The sequence below is a fragment of the Falco rusticolus genome, chromosome 1, assembly GCF_015220075.1.
Source record: "Falco rusticolus isolate bFalRus1 chromosome 1, bFalRus1.pri, whole genome shotgun sequence".
NCBI classification, from domain to species: domain Eukaryota; kingdom Metazoa; phylum Chordata; class Aves; order Falconiformes; family Falconidae; genus Falco; species Falco rusticolus.
In genome coordinates, this window is record NC_051187.1 from 91,814,821 (window position 1) to 91,836,065 (window position 21,245).

The 21,245-nt window shown below is 34.1% G+C and overlaps 1 protein-coding gene across 5 annotated transcripts in view; it reads right to left on the minus strand.

Annotated features, from left to right (window-relative positions):
- GLRA3 (glycine receptor alpha 3) overlaps positions 1–21,245 on the minus strand; it is a 91,655-nt gene that overhangs the window by 63,694 nt on the left and 6,716 nt on the right. For 4 of the 5 annotated variants that reach the window (XM_037389949.1, XM_037389940.1, XM_037389923.1 and 1 more), the window contains exons 2-3: positions 6,498–6,625; positions 138–205 (exon numbers count right to left, since the gene is read on the minus strand). In XM_037389949.1, coding sequence (XP_037245846.1) covers positions 138–205; positions 6,498–6,625 — 196 coding nt within the window. The remainder of the gene's footprint in view (positions 1–137; positions 206–6,497; positions 6,626–21,245) is intronic. The other variant, XM_037389932.1, reaches the window with a different exon arrangement.

Below are 21,245 nucleotides of genomic sequence, written 5' to 3' on the forward strand. Positions count from 1 at the left end.
TGTTCTCACTTTCTGTTCTTAGAAGTGGATTTCCTTCTTCATTTAGTTCCAGGTGAAAAGAAGCCCTAGTTAGCTTTTGAGCTCATTGAACATATTTAACTTGAACTTTAAACACTGCTTGAGGTAAAATATCTTACCATGGTTGTCTCTGCAATGGATCCAAAGCTGTTTATAAATATGTTGCATGTGACATTTACTGGAGGGCCTGCAAAAGAAAATAAACACCAGTCCCTGTTCCAGAATCATTGCTTATTGAATGACTGTAAACTATAAACCATTATGAAACAATGTTTATTGACTTAGGAGGAAATAATGCTACATTCACAACTCATTTAATGCACAATTAAATGAATGATTTCTAATAACTTTCCTTTCGATTTTTCTCAAATGTACACTACTTGACTGGCCACTTCTAGCATTAAAAATAAGACAGAAGGTTCATTATAAACTTGCACAGATGATTCTGTGCAAAAGAATCAGCATCCTATTTGAAATATATAATAAAAAATATTTTTATGAGTGTTTCTGTGAGCATTGTATGTCACTTCTTACAACAATTAGGGTAAAAAGTGACCTTCTTCACTCAAGACAGCTGCTACCTTTAATGTCATAACTGGTAACAGAAATACCTTATTGCTGCTCTTATCTCTACTGCTTACAGGAACAAATGTGGATAAGAAAGAATGACATAGATTCTATTCTCATTTCTCTTAAATCCATAAAATGGTTAAGAATCCATTTAAATGGAATTTTCTGTTACTATGGGTCTTCAGTTAAACATTGCTCTGCCTTATCTTGCATTTGTGAAGTATCAGTAGTGGCAGAGCAGTCATAATGATAACTGAACAATGAATTGTCTCTTTATGGAAAAGGTTTTAAATTATTTCTCTGAAAGTCTCTGTAAAAATGGCATTGTGGTAGAGTGTGTTGATTTCTCCATTATTTCTTATCAATTTCCGTCTGTGTACAGCAGAAACAAGGTTTTTCCATCACAAGTTTTTTTGTCACCCTGCTGCACCTTAATATTCTTATATTGATAATCCAGTTCAGCACCAGAGAACCCCTTAGGGTTTTTTTCCTCAGTTGTAAAGTCTCTAATAATGAAAGATGTATATCTGGAATTTGAGGACTGGTCTTACAAACCTTTATGTAATATATCTTTTTTAGGGTTGCTGAAGTAAGAAGCTCCTCTGCCACTGCTGGTGGTTTGCAACTAGCAAAACTTAATGTGACCAATGAACTTGATATTAAATACTTGAAGAATCAGAACATCCATTAAAATTTCTGCCAACAGGACACAACTTGGAACAACCAGCTTGCTTTCCTCACAGGAATAATGATTTGGAGGTACTGTATAGAAATTGCAACATCACTACTTCAGCCATTGTAATACACAAGACTACACCTATGGAGCAGAATTCTCAGGTAAGGAGGCATCACTCTGCAGTCACTTTGATGCTATTTTCGCTTCGCTACTTGGTTAATTAAGAGCTGTTGAGCATATCCAGTACTACTTAGAATTCAGTAAAAGTTTGACATTGACAACTCCTGAAAAGGATCAAGGGAAAAAGAAAAAGCAAGGGAGACAAACAAAGGCAGAGCCACTAAAAACCATCAGGGAGAAAACTGTACTTACTAGCTATGTTAGATAATTTGTTTGCAAGGCAGCTATCCTTTTAAATGCTTTCATCTTGTAGCACTTGTCAACATTTAAAATTTGGTATGATACTATCTTGTTTAAAATAGTACTATGCTATAAAGAGTAAGTTTGCTATATCAGCAAGCATGGTTGCTTTTATAAAGAAAAAGCCCTAAATCGCTACAACACTGATGCTTAATTTCAAAAGCATCATTACAAAAATACAGTTAGCAGCTAGTTAAATAGACCATAAAAGGATAAGCTAAAAGCAGCTTGCAAATGTTTTAGAGATCAAAGATACTGTGCTGAAAGTAAAAATTAACTTCCCAAAACATGGTTAAAAAGAATAAATGATGCTGTTAAAACTGGAAGTCATATTCAAACATAGGATCTCAGGCAAGTTGAACATAGATTAAAGACAAGGAGGAAAAAAAATGGGGCTGAAACTCAATAGAGGTGGAAAAGCTAACGATGATAACTATCTGCAAGGCATTAAAAATAGAATCCTGCCAAGACCTGGAAGGTGAAGTCAGGAGTAGATGATTAAGATATAAAAGTATCTATGAAAGTGAAGAAGGTCAGAGCATAAAAACTAAATGTAGTCTTCTTAGCAGCATTTGTCTCCAATTGCTAGCTGTGTCAAATACTGGAGCCATTCTGATGGAAGATTTGTATGAGGACTGTAGAAGACATTTCAGACTAAGTGAACAGGAACAAACTGACAGGCTGAGGTGATATCAAGCCAGACAGTATAAAAATCTTTGCAAAATTGTGGAAATACAAATCACTGTAAGTCAGCTATTGCTGGTGTCAGTTTTGTTATCAGTGGAAATGTGTACCATGTTCAGCAAGTATAACTTGAATTAAAAAAGAAAAAGACTTCAGGTATGATGGTGGATGACATTGACAATGAACGTTATGCCTGTGAACCTTACCTCTGTACTGGTTAGACTGGTTAAAATGATGAGAACTGTTTTGGTTAAGACATGTGGATTAATATTATTTTTGTTATTTTTGCTGGAATAACATCTCTCAGATCTACTGAAGCTCACTGAAAGAGCTGATGACCGTGTGGACAAAGGCGATAAAATAAATATCATTTTTAATCCTAACATAATTAATTTAATTAAAATAGTTTATTTGGAGTTCCAAAAACTTTCCAACATGATCTTTTGTTGAAAGCTTTTTAAGGATATTGGTCTTGATGTGAGAGAAAGTCCTTTTATATGCCTTTTGCTTTAAAGTTTTTTAATGTTAGGAATAAACAGCTATTTTTCAAAGTGCAAGGTAACTGCTGGTGAATTCCCCACCGGATCTGCACTGAATCTTTGTGTTTCGGTATTTATGAACTAGAAAAGAAGACATGGCAATAGAATTCCACTTCTGCTGTAAGATTATTTAGGGTGATTGTATATAAAGCTGACTACAAGGAGGTGCGGAAAAATCACAAAATACTGAGTTATCAAGCAATGAAATATTTGATTAAATTCCCAAATGCCAAATAATGCTTACTATACATTCCTACTGATGGGATCAAAATTAACGATTTCCATGCAGGAAAGTAGGGCAACATACATTATGGATGGTTCTCTGGAAGTATGCTCTGTAATCAATAAAGTTAGGAGAATGCAAAGAAATACATTAAAAAAAATTAACTCCCATATAAGCAGATCATCAACTTCCTTCTTGAATACTTCAAAATTTCTTCTCTGTCTGCCTCAGAAGGGTATATTAGGGAGAAAAGAGATGTCAAGATGTCAAACAAGGATCACAAATTCTATGAAATGCTTCACACAAAACCAGCTTAAGTAGAACAGGACTCTCCACACTGGAAAAGGTGTATTGTACAGAGTGATACATAAATATAAAATTTGTGAACATCAAAAGAAAGTAATTGTTTTCCTCCATGTCTCAGAATAACACATTTATCTAAACTAATATTTTCAGTTAAGTCGTGCCTTAAGAAGTTCCTAAACTAACAATTGAATACTGTTTGGCAGTACCAGGGCAAAGAATGCTTTGTTCTTTCCTATGTAAAGCCCCAAATTTCCACCTTAATGGATTTTTATCAGTGGTGCAACCTGTGCTGTATAGATTTAAAAATATAACATCTCTTCTGTATCAGGTTAATTCTGAGTATCTTGAGGCCATGACAATTTTTGCACATGGATTACATAATTGCATCAAAATTTGAAAGACAGTGACGTATTTCCCATATTTGCAGGAACAGATATATATTGGGACATGGAACAGCTTAGTAATGGAAGCATCTTGCTATGGGTTTGATGTACTGAAAATAAAAATATTTTGCAACTGGAACAAAGATTTTACAAGAGTTCTTAAATTTTCTATTTTATTACATAGATAAATAAATACTACTACTTCTATATTATTTCTGTTGAACAAAACCAGATATACAGAATTCCTTATCCAAAAGCAGAGCACCCAGACAAAATATGTAATTACGTGTTATTGACCAAGATTAATTATGACAAATTGGTAGTCTAAAATCATGTCTACATAGGGATTTTACTGGAAAGACAAATGATTTAAAATTATCTGAGTTCTCGTACTAGTACTCATTCTGTTTCTTTAGAACTGTTGCTAGATTAAATACTCAAAAAGGCATTAAGCTCCAGCACTTGTTCTGGGACTAATAAAACTAACCAGAAAGTGGCAAAGTCACTTAAGGTGATACTTATTCTTAGTGATAGGTCTGAATCATTCTGGGCAGATTTGTTCAAACTGCATAGCTGTCTAGAAGATTTAGAATGTGCACTTTTTGAAAAAGAACAATGTCAAATTAGTTTTGTCTCTTTAAATTTCAATAGTTACAAAACAAGGCTCTAAGTCTTTTGAATTATACTTTCAGGAGGCACAGTCTTCAATTTGCTAATCTCTAAACCATCTGCCTATTCTTCGCTGTAGCCCCATTAGAAGACTGATTACGTGGCGTCCATGACAAATGCCAAAATCCAATCTCCAAATCAACAGCTAAACTGTAAACTCCTCATTTTTAAACACGTGTTTGTAGGTCTTCAGGAGACTCAAAGAAAAAACAAGAAAAACTGCAGTGCCTGGGCTTTGCCTGAGGTCTTCTGTCCAGCACAGCTTTACCTTAGGTTGAACCTGCAGATTGCGTGCTAAAAAGTATACTGTGGCAACAAGTCAGAGTAACTTTAATAAGGAGCAAAAACAATGTAAGAGCTACCATTCATATAAGAAAGTAATTTTAGAAATACAATGTTTTGCATTACTTTGCTAATATTGTTTGATACGTTAATCCTCCAGGAAGCCTGGCAATGGAATATGCTTCAAAGTCATTCTGGCAAGGAAAGCCCAAGGGACTTATTCTGTATGGTCATCAGGGATATTGAACACTGTTGTGAATCTTTTAGTGATGTGTTTGAATTTCCAGAGCACATTTCTCATTTTCTAAGAAATATCAGCACTGCTAACTTATTAAGAGCAAGGCATCTCCAGCTGCAGTGAAACATGGGTAACAAGTTTATATATATATACCAAATGTTTATGGCTTACTGATGAGGCAGTAATTTGACCAACTACTTATTTGGTCCTTATGAATCAGCCTGGGCAAATTCAGGCAAAACCAGTAAATAGCAATGGCTTTAGAGTCACAACCCCTTACATTTCTGGGTATTGAAGGTGTCAGAAAGGTGCTGAATAAGAGTTAAGATGGAAAGGTAGTTACAGATGACTTAGAGGAGGAAGGCCTGTCTGCTTGAAGAAATTTTTTTGTAGTAAATATGGAGTAAACCCCACCTCATAGTGAATGTTAGAGCTAAGAGAATCTCTCGGACTCAAGAAGATAGGCAGTAAGAAAAAGTAAGAATAACATAATTTTTAATCACAATAGTTTTACTCTTTCAAAATATTTATATTCTGGAGAATTTAAAGACTGATAACTTGATTTAAAGATTCAGAAATAAAGTTAAATATAGTTCCACTACATTATCGGAACTCTTGACATTCTGAAAAAAAAGTTAAATTTGCCTAAACTTCCTGGACTGCAACAATTAGAATGGGTAGTTTTTGTCTATATAATAGTTTGTATGCTTGTATAATAATATAGTTTCTATAATCCCTCATTCAGTACTGTAGTATGCCTGGGTCTGGATAATATGGTTTGTGCTAAGACCCTTAGAAGATGTAATCATTTTATTTGCAGACTATGGACCTCCAATCTTTTTTTAATTTCCTTTGTCTTGTTTGAATCTCCTTTGTTACAAGTGCATCAAAGGCACATGGCAAGATGCAATTCCAGGTATTGAGAACCTGCAGTTTCAGTAGAGAACTAAGAGCAGGGAAAGGAACAAGAGGAAAGATGGTCCTTTTTGCCATTTCAAAGCACAACTCGGGCACAGGAGTGAGGAATCTAATTTGGTGATAAATTTGGTAACTAAGGCTCTCTTGAGCTTTACTCTGATTGTCATATCATGAACACACTCCTTTTACTTAGGATCAGGTAGGTATGAGGATTTGGCCTCTCACAGAACTTGCTTTCTGGAGTGCTTCAGGATATGTTAGTCCAAGGTGGGAATCTGAATCCATTAACAAGCATTTCAGGAAAGGAAAAAAAAAACCACCAAACCATATTAGACAATTCAAATCTAGTGATAAGCTGAAATTGCAGAAGGACTGCATCTGGGCAGCTGTGAAAGTGGCAGGAATAGAGCATATTACTACTGAAATGAACTGTCATAGCAAAGTAAGGCAAAAGGAGACCTTTTTTTTTTATCCCCCTCCCCGTGAGTGTACTTCTTTGTTTTTGTATTTGTTCCAGAAACTGCATATGTGTGAAAACACTTAAAACCTGAAAGTTTAGGTTTGAAATTACCTTTGAAATTTGGTCTGATCCTTGCATCATAGCCCGACATCCTGCCCATTAGCTTATCCAGGAAATCAGATGGTGACATTGGCATGCTACGAGATCTTGCACTGTCTGTTTCCTTTGTGGCTACCAAGCTAAAAACAAGGAAAAACAAACAAACAAAAAACGAGAATAAAAAACTTTGTAAGAGATTTTATTAGGGGAACTTTAATTTTACACAGTTAGTCAGTTAATTCTTGTATGAACAGAAGATATAGAAAGCTAAGATTGCCTTTCAAGCTAGTTTATGCTTCAAAAATAGTAGTAGCAAGGAAATGGAAACAGTAAGTCCTTTTTATATCTGTCATTTTATAAGCAAATTTTATTTTTCTAAGCTGCACAGTTATAAATTGCTATTACCTCTTCCTTATGACTTATGGAGATTAGTAACACTTCCAGTCAACAGTAACCAATCCATTATCACAGAGTTGAATGTCATCTACACAAATAGCTCTGCATGTGGAATGTCATAATTTGGACTCTGCTCTAAGATTGGTCTGTTTAACTGTGTAGTGTAATAGAAGCCTAGATCAGGAGGAAAAAAAAAAAAAGTAGTAAGGATCTTTCATAGAATAGCACTACTACCACCAATTTTTGTTCAGCCAATGTTTTATGTTGATATTTAAACATAACACAACATTTCAAACTGTCTTTTGGCAAATGGTATTCTTCAACATTGTCTTAAAGGTTCATTTCCTGCTAAAAAAAAAAAAAAAAGTGACTGCTGTGTTGGAAAAAAACCAACAACTTACTGAAGGAACTATTTTAGGGAAAAAATTTCATCTCGGGACCACACGGCAAATGTCACCTCCTATAGCCTCCTCTCCGTATGCATGCAGAACTCCCACTGACATTTCAAAGTGTGCTCTGCACAAGCTAAGAGAGAAAAGTATTGGCACTGTGATCAGACATGTGGACCCCAACAAAAGGTCTTTATTGTTGTGGAACACTTCCTTGAGTGCTGTCCAACCCACTGAAAAACAATACAGTCAGTAGATACATACATAAATAAAATTGTGAGTAATGTTGTGATACACAGTGCAAGTAAAATCTTTTGTGGCTTTTGGAGTCTGAAAAAAGATAAAGAGCTTTTCCTGGTTTTGCTGACTTCTAGTCAAAAATCTTTTGCAGAAGCATGTGAATCTCTTTTACTTACCCACTTCTTTGTCTCCTATTAATGTCAATTCACTCTTTTAGAAATGCTTAAATATACCTTTGTTTAGAAGTAAAATAATGTAAAACCCTTAGGAATTTTCTAACTAAAAAAACCACCAAAAAACCCCAAACCAAAAAAACCCCCAACCAACAAAAAGCTACGCTGAACTTTGCTTGTTAAAAATGAATGGGCTTCCAAAATGGAAGAATTCTATACAGGTATATGTGTATGCAGATGCCATGTTAAGTGCAGCCTGGGAATGTAATTTTTTTCCTCCCTAGGCTGTACTGCTCAGAACAAGTTAGTTTTGGCACTTCTTTAGTTGCAACAACTTTAGTTGCACTGTGTATCACAAATGGCAACTCCCATTTAGAATTTCTGGTAAAAAAATCTGTCTTCAAATTTGAAATTTGGATTTATTATCTTAAATCAAAAAATTATTTCTTATTAAGTCCTGAGTATTACAAATTTTGACACACAGAGAATATGAACATAGAAACCTCTAGAATGCTGTGGTTTACTCATATTTTCATTAAAACTGGAAATCAAGTCTTTTAATTGTAATATTAAATGAAATCAGAGAGTCAACAATTAATCCTTTTATTTGCTTATCTAGTGTTTATTCTATTCTATGTGTAAGTCGAGTTGCATATTTCTAGATTGTTCATAAATTCCTGAATTGTTGGATATTTCTAAATTGTTATGAACACTTTGTTATGTCTTTTAGTACTACCTTTCAGTAACAATGTTTCTTTACTCTCCTTCAGTAGTTAACCTAGTTCTTTATTTCTCCCTGAACCTGGAAAATGTATTTTCCTTTCGGAGAAAATAAGTACTGAACATATTCTTTTTCTAGTTCAATCTGAAATTATCCTATTGGCATCATTTTCATTACGAATCATTCTGAAAGTATCTGATTCATCACATTGCAACTTATTGTCATTCGTATTTCTGTAAAACACGTTATATATTTGCTTTCTAACCATGGTTAGAAAGCAAATAAAATACAAGAGTCCAATTACACTTTGCTGGATCTTTCTGCTTGCAATGCAGGAGAATCAAATTACTGTGTATATACATCTATATGTAGCAAACAGATGTATATGTGTATGTGTGTATATATATATCAAACACTTAGATTTCTTTCTATAAAGAAGTTATATTTCTATTGTACAGAGAATTCCATATAGAATTCCTACCCTACTGGATATATGTATCCCCTATTTTTGTTCTGGATAGAAATAAATTATCCAGAACATAAATATAGGAAGGCTTATTGTTAGCTTCAGTATTGATCCCTTTCTCTGAATGGAGAACTTGTTTGTTCTTTTTTCACTTTCTAAATCTCTCTGTTGCAGTTGTTACTTTTAAGGGTTGTCATGGAATAGAGTACTCTGAAACTAAGGTAATTAATACTGAATAGGAAAAATAGTAATTGCTGTGACTATGGATTTTCTCAAAGTGGCGTTTACCTTTTGTATGATAGCATCATTAATATTTGCTTTCATTAGTCAGTTAAAAGTCTCAGAATAATTTGAATAATTGTATTGCCCGCTTCTGAAAACAATACATTCAGCATAATTTATACATTTTGTATAAGCAAGTTTTATATTGGAAATCAGCTGTAATTTGTAACTAAATATTTTTTTCAAGGAATGTTTTCCCTTTTTCTTAGCTTGGTGTGTTACTAAGTAAAAGCTGGCTGAGCACTGCAGAGTTCTGCCCTTTCAAATTACCTTTAATCAAAAACATGTATTTCAAGAATAATGTTGGATGAGTAATATTTTCACCTATGTGACCTGACTTGTGGAGTTCTTTTCCAGCTGAAAAGGAGCAAGACTTCGTAATATAGTAAAACCTGAGTAAAGTATTGGATTTTAGGAAGGCCTACGTGGCAAAGAACGGGTTTTCTGTTTACAGATTAACATAAAAATTAATTCTGCATAGTAAGGATTTTTCAGTTTTATGGTACATTGCCTCTGAAAAATAAGTCTTTCTGGTTAAATGGTTAGAGAAAGTTACGCTTCTTTCATTAAGTAAGAATTTAGCTCCTTTTAGTATTAATGTACATAGCTTCCTCCTTGATACACAACTATTGCATAACTGCAGGAACAGCTTTGCGCACCTCTAGAGGGAATTTATTCTGACCTGTCACAGTTTTTTAAAGTATTTGTGCATACATTTTCTAACAGGCAGAATTATAAGAATTTAATCTCAGCAAAACTTTTATCCTGTGGTGCATTCAAAAGTGAGCTACAAGAGCTGTGATTAGCATGAAGTCATTATGCAACTTTAAATTACTGAGAAGGAAAGCTGTACATTTTGTTCACAGGTAGAGGCAGCAAAGACTTCCCATTGCTGAAGTATTTTACTGGAGAGAGATTAAAACCTCCCAGTCTTCTGGTCTATTCACATCTTAACAGGAAAAGTTACCAACAAGAATGCTAGCCCTGGTAGTGATTCTGTGTTGTTCCTGTGGGCTAACATTACTAACAGTTATAAGGATTTAAACTATGTTTCAGTTTCAGACTTAAAGCAGTACTTTATTTCAGTTTCCTGAATGTGTCCTGAACATCTTTACAATATAAATTAAGCCTTACTAAATAATTTATCTTTTTAAAATTAAAAATAAAATTTTAATAAATATATATAAATAAAAAATAAAATTAAAAATATTTTGTTTTGAAATTAAAATAAAAAAAATAATTGTAAGTTAAATCGGTCCATAGGTAGTGGACAAAAATCAAGAAAAAAATGGAAGATATTGTCAAACGACGTATTCAAAAAGTCATTTGAGACTGGCTGAATTTATACTATCAAAAGTTAGGATAAGAAGTTTTGTTCCTCATAAGCTGTTATACAAAACCAGGCATGAACAGTATAATTACTCCTGTGTTTGGTCTAGTCTGTCTGTTAAATCACTGTTCATCTAAAATCTGAGGAGACATGAGCTTTACATCATGCTGTGAAGACTGCCAAGTTGGAATTTCATGGAATGAGTTAGGAAAACATACTGATTCACAGGTCTGTGATAGTGCATGACCTACCAAAAGTCATATTTGAGTCAGAAACCGTCAGGTCGAGTTGCAGATATTTACAGTGGGATATAAACATTAGAGAGTAAGAAGTAGCCTGGCACAAACAAGATGCAGTTTCTCTAGATCAGCACCTACATCCTAAATTCTAGACAAAAGGTACCATAGGCAGTTGTAGTAAGAGTGGTGTTCAGCACTGCCATCTATGATCTGGAAAGAAAATACAAAATCATTGATGATTTAAAAATAAGAATTAAAAAAAATAAAAATAAAAAAATTACAGAGGTATAAATATTGATGAGAACAAGAAAACAAACCATTTCTTAAGTTCAGTCCATTTAGGTAGAACAGTTTAAAACAGGCAGAGGAAGGATTTGAAGAGATATATGAATTGAGAATATGGGCAGAGTTGGAGAAAGCAATTGAGTCTGAAGAAGGATTCAGAGCTCATGTTGAACGACTCAGCACTGTTGTGGTAAAGTTCTTACTGCACTACTGTACTATCCAGTGGCGTGGAAGCATGAAGGTCACTTATTACTTTATATGATATTAATGAGACCAGTTCTGGGACATTGCATCAAATTCTGTGTCCAAGCTTTAAAAGGACATTAAAGTGTTAGGAAAGGTACTGAACAAAGCCACTAAAGCATGACCTGAGAGTTAGGGACACTTTCTTAAAGTAAGAGACTTTAAAAGCTCAATCTGCCTAGTTTATCAAAAAGGAGATTACAGACTTCAATCATGTTATTTTTCAAATACCTCAAAGGGGCAGAAAATCCTGGACATTTATCTAAAGAAGAAAGGCAGAAGAAAAATCAATGAGATACAGACAAATCCAAATGGAAACTTAGACACAGAACTTAATAATAAGGGTGACAACAGAAGATCAAACTGTACCAGCCAAGACGGTACAGCTTTCTGGAACAATTTAGCAAAATATAAGGTATTGTGTTTCATATATGGCTAGTTTGGTGAAAGAGAATGATGTGTTATACAGAAAAGCAGGCTAAATCCATAGTAGCTTTACAAATCTTATGCAGAAATCATTAGATTGCCAAAAGACACTTTATGGACTTAAAGACCTTAAGGAAGGGGAGCAATGGGCATAGTTCAAAGTGAAAAATGGTGTCTTCTTAGAGTCCTTCTATGCTGGGGCTGGGTTCCAGGCTAGCAGTTGCCTGTACTGTAACCTGTAATCTGAGGTGCAGGTTACACATGGTAACGTTGGCCCATTTTGCTCAATTCCTTTCACAGCTGGGTATTCGATTTATCAAAGAGTTCTGTAAGCATCAGTTCATTGCACAGTATGGAATTAAGCTCCAGAATGGAAACTTCACATGTGTTGCCCATAAACTACAGGCACCTTAAAAAATCAGAGATTGACCACTACTAGGAATAAATGAGCTAGTGTTCCATCTGTGACATGCACCTCCAAATAGGAAAGAATTTTAAGCTACATGATGGCATTGTCATGAAAACAAATGGATATGAAGAGGCCAGGGTTATATTTAGATCATAAATTAAAAGGCATGCAACCACTGAAACACTTCAGGAATAGTTTAGCACTTTTAGTAGAGATAGAAAAGCCCTGTGTGTTTCAAGATAGAGTTAGATATTAAGATGCTGTGACATGTATGATTGATTCCAGGTGATGGGACTCGGTTCTTTTCTAACCCCTCTGCTGAGGCTATGTTTGCATTATTATTGATTCTTTTGTGCATTTAAAGTAATTCTATAGAACTCTAAAAAAATATATATACAGTTAACATAGCTATGCAGTCAGAGCACCAACACCTAAAGAATTTAAATGGGAGATCTCATCTAGCAGCTGGCAATTTAGCTAGCAAGAGAAAGTATGGGTCATGAATATGTGCTGCTGAAATGCGTTTAAAGCAGGCATGTTTGTGAGAGAAAACCTAACTCTCTTCCCTTCCTCCAAAAGAAAATTATTGAGAAAAACTCTTCAAAGGGAATTTCACAATCTCCACAAATGTTTCCTTCTCTAAAACATTTAAAGCTACAAAAATCAGATTGATTTTCCATGTTTTTTTGAAGAGCCAATGTATAACGTAAGTTCTCTCTTTTCTATCTGCCCCAAACTTCTGCACATTTTTACCAAAGCACAAATAAAGGAAAGGAACACTATAGCTGACAGTGGGTTTTATATGCTTTATTCTAAAACGTGTATTTTCAAAAGTAATTTCAGTCGTACTTCCTTTGAGACTTTTGTATCATTTGTGTGCTACAGAAAGTACTGCTTTTGACTGATTTTTCTCTTTTAAACTTCTCATTTTCAAGGTGGGTTCTTAACAATAACTTTCAGTGTTTTGTTTCACCTTTAAAAGAATATTTTTTAATTTGAAAATACCGAAGAAAAGAAGTAAAGGCTACTGTCAGTATTTGTATAAGAAAGGTTGTAGCCCTCCAGAAGGCTTAATAAGAACAGTTATAGGCAAAAGGTGAAAGAAGAAATTACATCTTACACAATTTTCTGATTCCAAGTTTGTTGCTGCTACAGGTGGATGACAGAGGTAAAGAAAGAATATGATGTAAAGAAAGAATATGATACCATCCACTGGAAACTTACCAGAGAGAAGTTTCCAAGTTAGAGCAGTCCCCTAATTATCCAAGTTGTTCTAAGAGTAGTCTCCAGAGTCTCACTAATTTACTTGTGAATACAATTTATAAAAATTACCTTTGAATTAGATGGTATGTTCATTTTTTCCCTTCCATTGTTAAACTATCTATGTATTTTATCTTGAAAATCTTATATTAACACAATTACTGCCATACTTGGCTTGCTGATTTTTCTCATCTGATCATAAATTATTTCTTCCATTTCAAACACAATCCATCTTAGCCACTCAGAGAGACAGAAGTTTTGTGTTTCAGCTTACAATGCATCTACAGAGCTGTTATACGATGCTTTGCGTGCATTATGATGGTCCAATAGCTCTGTCATTTCATTACTTAGCTCATTCTCTCAGACAGCAAGTGTGGCAATTGGATCTTGTGTTTGTGGTCCTTTTTCTCCAGCTGATGTTTGAATGCTTTTAATGCACTTTAAATTAAAAAGCTTTGCAGAGAAGTTCAAGAAATTTATTACACACTCATAAGGAAAGCAAAAATGGTAGCCACCCAATATGCACTCCATTGCATCTAACAAATAGAAATACAGAAAAGTATTTCAGTAAATTAATCTGCACTGGTACTTAAGTCACTGGTTTATCAATAATGGTTAAGTGAATTAATCTGATGACTATTTCCCTTGATTCTGTAAGTAAAGGTGATATAATTAATTGATTTTAAACCAAAAATTATTCAGTGATACAATGTAATTAAAAAGGTTTACTCAAAAGAAATGACCCTCAAATTGCCTGTGTCTGATCATCTGACAGTGCCTTGATAATTGCATTTTGAAAATTGTGGCAATAAGATTTTGTGGTATGAAGACTGTCTTTAAACCATCTTTTGTGTAATATAAAAATGTATAAAATATAAAATGCATTTGGTAGGATTAATGGGAAAAGTAAACGTTATGTTTGAAGAGGTCAGAAGCATAGGATTTTTTTTTTTGTAAAGGGAATGTCTCTAATTACCTGAACTACTAATTAAAGTAGGTAAAGGACTAACAAGATCAGAGTTCATAGTATGTAGAATTTGCACATATAATTCCAAGAATGAACATAAACCTGACAAAGCTACCTTTCTGACAGAAGAATGTTCCAGAATGTGCCAGCTTAAAAGAAAACCTAATTGACGTTAACAAGAATGACCACTGCAGATCTCAAGCCCAGACAAATTATAATGTTTTGCTTGTTTGTACAAAACCAATAAACCCTGCTCTTTCAGAAAAAAAGAACAACCCACACCTGCTTTCAATTTTAGACAAAGAAATATGTCAATGTAAAGCATGAACGATACTAATTTGTTTGATTTTTGTGGATAAAATTAAGTTTTTTCCCCAAATTTTGCAGTTTGTCATTGAAATGCATGTCCAGTAAGTAGCGTGACACAGATGTTCTTTTGAGGTGTGATGTGTTCAAGCTGGCTACCTGCGATAGCTGTGTCAGAACAGAAATACAAGTCTCTGTGTTTTATTTCAATACACAGTTTTAACTTTTGAAAGCCTTGCAGATGAGGCGAATATCATGGAATGGGAGCTCAGAAGGAGGGATAAATATGTTTAAAGCAAGTATTTTTAAAAACTGCAATAAAATCGTAAAGCAATCTCTTCACTCTACTGGAAATTAAAACCCTTCACAGAAAACAGAAGACAAATAGACTTATTGGAGGCCATTCATCAGCAATATTGATTCACGAAAAGCCAGGGCCATTCTGGAAAGCCAGGAGCTGTGTCAGCTGGTCACAGCTGCATGGATCCAGTCCTGAAAGTGACATACAGAATTGGCTGTCGCTGCTGTCCCATTCTAGCTCACATATAAAGAGTTTCTTCTGAGGAGCAAAACAAGACTCAACATTTGGGTCCTTCCCTGAATCATCTTTCGAAAGACTCAATCTCTCCCTCTTTATCTACATTATGAGCCTAGGGTAACTGAACTCCTAGTTTACATGCTAGGTAACATATGTTACCTAGTATGTAACTTTACACACTAGGTAACAGTACCTTCTTCTACAGTTCAAGGTTAATGCAAGGAGATAATTTCCTTCCAATTCCTTTCTATTTCAGCACGAAAATGAGTTTTAATGGTGAATAAATTAATTTCATTCTGAGGACAGAAAAAAACCCTGAGTTTCCAATGATGGAAGAGTAGTGGAAGTGGGTGGCATGTACTAAACGTGAAGACAGTAAATGAAAGAAAAAGAATTAAGTTTGTAATATCTCAAAAAAGACTGAGTTTCTACATGCTTCTCCTATTTTTTCTGTTAAAACTGACAATAATGTGTTGCTTGCTAATTAAAGATGAAATGTCTTTTATTTGTTGTAGGTCATGAAACTGTCAGTTCGTAACGCAATGAAAATGCAGATTTCTATATCCTGCAATGTTTTAGGTAATGATAATTTTACCAGATCAGAGAGAAGCTCAGAACTCTCAACTCATATTTGCCAGAGAAAAGACTGTCACTTCAACTAACGAGCAGAAACATTGTATCATCAGGAATTTAAAGAGGTATTTTCTAAGAAAAATCCTTAAGATAATTTTAAATATTTTCTGTGACAGGTTAGATTTTATACTGATTTTTCACAGATTTATATATTTGTAGTTACCATTTTATCCTTTTATTTTGAATAAGTTCAAATGGTCAGATTAATTTTTCAATATAATGCTGCAGAGATAAGCAGAGTTACATCAAGACACATTTTCAGCCAAAATAACAATTTTTATGTGCAACAAATAATAAATTTCCATTTTAAGATCATTAATTATCCATTCTTTATTATTTTAGTGGTTAGAAATGAAAACTACATGAAAATCCATGAAACTGCATTTCAACACGATTATTAATAATGTCTTTTCCTTCGGATTTGCAAAATATTAATTTTTCTATTTCAATGACTGAATCACACTTACATTGCATTTTAGTGCTCTTTGTAGGTTAGTTACAAGCATTTTGTTATGATATTCCTGATACCTTTGTGGTATTTTTTTTTCTCTTTTATTAATACAGTTAAGAATTTCTCCAGCTCTATAGTCTTCCTTCAATCGTTTGTCGTGGATGTAGAATGGTGTAATGTTTATAGTTTATTTACATACTATAGTTTAAAAAAAGGTTTGGATTGCTGTCGAGTGCTTCAGCTTTTCCTGACAGAGAGGAAAAACAGAGAATAATGGGGGTTTAAGTCTTCTGGTTAAGTCACTCTGACCTGATCACCATTCTGCAGGTCAGAGGGTTTCATATTCTAGATGAGGCTAAATTTGTATATACTGGTTTTTGTTTGTGACTCAGTACATCTATATAAGCACAATGCTTTATTACCTCCCTTTGGGGAAAAAAAATGTATTATCTCTTCGGGTAAAGGAAGAAAAGTAATTTGTAAGCATTATTCATAATCCTATGGGCATGACTTTCTATGTTAATTAAGATATGGATTCAATAAACTACAGGTTATCCCTCTAATTTTGCTTTCTTGTTTAAGACAAGTATATTTTTGCCAATTTCAGCCATGCAGCATGTGAATTTTCTTAAGACATTTTATGAATTATGACTTTAATCTGAGTATTTTTTCATTGTTTTCCCAGAATCACCTACTTCCTTAGTAGTCTTTTGTACCTGTGGTATACCTTATTTTTATAAATGTTCTAAACTAAGGTCTTAGTTTCTTGCTCTTTCTTAATTTGCTCAGCTGACAACTTTGGGGAAGAACTCGACTGAGTTATACAAGGAACAGAGAATATTTTAAATATTCAAATTCTGACAAATCTCTCACTTTTCCAAAGATCTACTCCATTGGTTAAGTTTTTTACAACTTTAACTTTGAATTGAAGAGAGTCAGATATTCCCTAAATGCAATTAACTGGTTTGTAGGGGTTCTTTTAGACTGGTAAAACTTAGCTAAAATCAATGGAATATCTTTGAAAATAGAAGCTGTAAATCAGTAGTTTATAGTAGTCTGCAAGTCTGAACTTGCATTACTATCTCACTATAAAGACATTTGTGTATTAACTGAATAATGGAGGGCAATTACTGAAGTAATGGGTAGATGGCAAAATGACCAAGTAAAATAATATCAAAATATTATGTTTTATAACACCAGATATCCTTCTATAAAAGCATGTCAGAGCTGAAGAATTAATTTTATTTTTGTCATTAATGAATGACTCCTCTAACCAATTGAACTTGTGCAGGAACTGACAAGTTGTTTTTACTGCCATAATGAATAGTAATTCAACTAATGTCAATGAGGCAACACTAGACTGAAAGGAGAATGAATTAAAATGAGATTTTTGCCTGGCTAAAAACTGCAAACTTTTGTTTCCCAAGGGAAACTCTTCCCAAATGTAGGAGCAACCTGTGAACACTGAAAGGAGAATTCTACTGATTATAGCTGCTTGGTTGATCCTGTATTTTGAATGCAACCCAAAATTTCCTTTAAATTGTACAGCTGCATATTACTGTGTTTTCTAGATCTAATTCACCACCTAGATTTTCTACTATTGTTGCAGCATTTCCCCATCAGCTTACTTTGCATTCACTAGGTTGCTTTACTCTCACTCAGTACAAACAGGAACGTGTACAGTGAAGTGTGCATCTGTAGAAAATAGGTATTTATTGTAATCATAATTGGGGACCATTTAGAATGTCATAAGGCTTCTGTTCCTCCTTTGCCTTTTTTTCCTTTAAATACCCACTTTTATGAATTGAAAACTAACTGAAACAGAAAATTGGGGTTCTTTGATATGTTTCTTCTCATATAATTCTTTTACTATTCATATAAGTCTTCACATAAAATCTTATAATAGAATGAAATGGTTGAGGTTTATCAAAACTAGATAAACATTTGATTTTGAATTAAAACCCCAGGGTTTGTGAAGACTGAAGCACAATTCAATTAAACACTATTCCATTTGCCTTAGGGAAGCTCTGTTTGTATCAGTACAACAACGTTGTCCTGTATCTTCAGTGAGCATGTCAGATGGTTGTTTAGAATATGAGACCTTTTCTCCAAAATAAGTTTGATAAGATACAAGTTCAGTTAAAGAAGAGCTGAACATAGCCTGAAAAGTCATTCACCTTAAAATAAAGTATTTCAAGAAGCAGGACTGCAGCCTAGACAAGTCAAAACTTATCAGTAAATAGAACTCAGTGCTATATAAAGTTCTTTCCCAAAACACTTCTCATGAGATTGTTTTGATTAGTCAACTAATTATAGTGTAGATACTGTGTTATTACTATTGATTAAGAATTTTCAATTAAGATAAAGTATTTCTAATTGGAAAAATACTGATTTCTTGAAATAGAATTTTACAGAAACATCTATTTCAGTGTTGTTCTAACAAAATGCTGGCAGGCTTGGGTGGAATATTGTCCAGTGTCCTTTTAATTCTGTCAGCCACAGTCAGTTTTCTAATGTTGATGGGAACTGAAATTGGGTCTTGGGTTCTAATTTTCAAAAGCTTCTCTGTACATCTTTCCCACAGAACTCACAGAGATTTATTCCCCCTTTCTGCAACGTAAACTGCCTTTTATGCATTGAAAAAAACAATAAAATCTTTTGAAAGCTTTGGAATTTTCTGTTAGACAGTAATGGTGATATCCAACCAGCTGTGTAATTTGAGATACATGGATTAAGTATTTTTTTCCCTTTTTATTAATTCTATCAAACAGTATAACAATTCAGTATAAGACTTTCTTTAAGGAACAACAGGGTTGAGCTTCAGGGTGATGATGAGAGTGGCAGGTTTCATGCCTCGTAATGACAGGACCCAGTATTCCTAATGCATGCACTGAAGCATATTCCTTACTGACTAAGTCAGAGAAAATAACGTGAAGGTTAAAAACAGTGCTGCTAGCCTTTCATATTTCCACCAAAATTATCCTGGTCCACTACACGCATTCTCCTTCATGCACAAGAAGTGGTGTTTGAACTTCCCCTCAGATACATACTTGGTCTTTGCTATACTAGTCTTGGTTGTGGCACGTTATCCAGTCCCCCTTAATTATCATCTGAGTCTTCTAAGCTTCGTGTAAACGAATGGAAATATGCTAGGTGAAGGAAAGATGATGACCTGCAATGATCCTCCTGCCGCCCCCCGTACATCCTATGCAGGTTTGGCAGGGGGTTTCATGGGCTCCTGGTAGAGCATCCCTTTCCTGGGTGATTGTGAAGGCATTGAGGACCACCTCAAACAGTGTTCCAGCCTTCATTATGTGCAAGACACTTAACCTCTTGAAAGAGTCATCACTGTTTAAAAAGGATGAAAAAGGGCATTCCCTTCACCATTACTTAGGGAACCTGAGCAAGTGCCTTTATGCTCACATTTTGATTGCAGATGAAAACTGGAATACTCTTACATCCGAAGATCTGTGTACAGGAACAACAAAAACAGGTAGAGAGATAACTGTACCTTACAGTTCATTTGCACAGTGTTAGAATTTTGGGATAAGTTTTGGAGGTAAAATTTTAAAACATATATGGAGAAACCTCTTGCAAACAGCATTTTAAATTTCAGTTCTCTACTGTATTCTACATTTTGTAATTGTAGATTGCTGTCTCAAGTGGGTGCACTTCATATTCACTTTTTGCAGTAAAAATTGGTACATCATGTTCAAAATGAGTATCCAATCTTTAGTGTTCAGGAACCGAAGGAAAACAGAAGATCGTTTATTTTACTTCAACTTTTGCAAATTAAGAGTTAAAGCAAACTCTGATAAATCTGCTTCCTTTTTTTTTTTCCAAACAAAAAAAGAAAGTTTGTATAAAGTGTTCTTTCTGATAAATCAATGAAAAAACCCAAACCACTATGGATTTAATAAAAAAAGTATTTTACAGGATGTAGTCCAGATGTGATGGTGAAATCTGCCCACTTTGATTTTAGTTCTAATACTGCTGAGTCAGAGGTAATGGATCTGACCTAACAGCATCAGGAAAAACATCACTCAGATGTGCATTGCTTCATGGAGGTGTTATATAGATGCTTAGGCACAGAACTGACATTTACCTTAGAATATTGCAGTTAGTCATAATTTAGCTGTGTGAAGTCAGTGCTTTAGTCATGATTGATGTTATAATTTTTATTTTTCCCTTCAAAAAATGAAAACTTTTACCCTACTTTTGCCAGCAAGTTACCACTTTGTGGCATTTGCTTCATTCATCTAGTAGGGCACCCTTAGCCAGCTCGCAAAACTGGAAGTTTAAGTGGTCCCTGCAGATGAATATGTCTCATCTTATGCACACTCCTGAATTTAACAGATATCTCTGTTATCTCTGAATTTAACAGATAGCAGTGCCGTTTTGAAAACTTTATGAAATTAAAAGCTTTAGCAAGAGAAAAAATCAGGATCTTTTTAATAATCAGGTCCCACTATATCCCAGAACATTACAAACGAACTTTTCATAAAAAAAAGTCCCTGATCTCTGCAGTCACCCACTAAGATGTAAAGTAATAATAATTTTAAAAGAAACTCTAACTTTCTGAAGAACCATGCTGGTATAACTGTATTTACTAGGCATTTCTGCTGAATGGTTAGTTGTGGAATTAAGGTTAATTAAAGTTAATTGTTAGTAAAATTGATACATATATATAAAAATATATATATATAAATTTATACAGTTTTGTAAACAGCTGATTTTATAGAATCTAATCTTGGAAATTATATATTCTGGCACTTGTGGATCCTCAGAGATGCTATTCAGGATGATGTTAGGTTCATATTTTACCTTTCAAAATACTGAAAGGGAGAAGATTGTATTTTACAAGAAACTGGAGATAAATTCTAGACTTAGTGGAGTCTTATGCAAACTGAACCTGGTATGTGAAGCTTTGAGAAGTAGTGAGATGGGTAGGATGTTCCAAATTTACTTTTATTTTGTATCAAAGGTATTTTTATATGAATTTATAT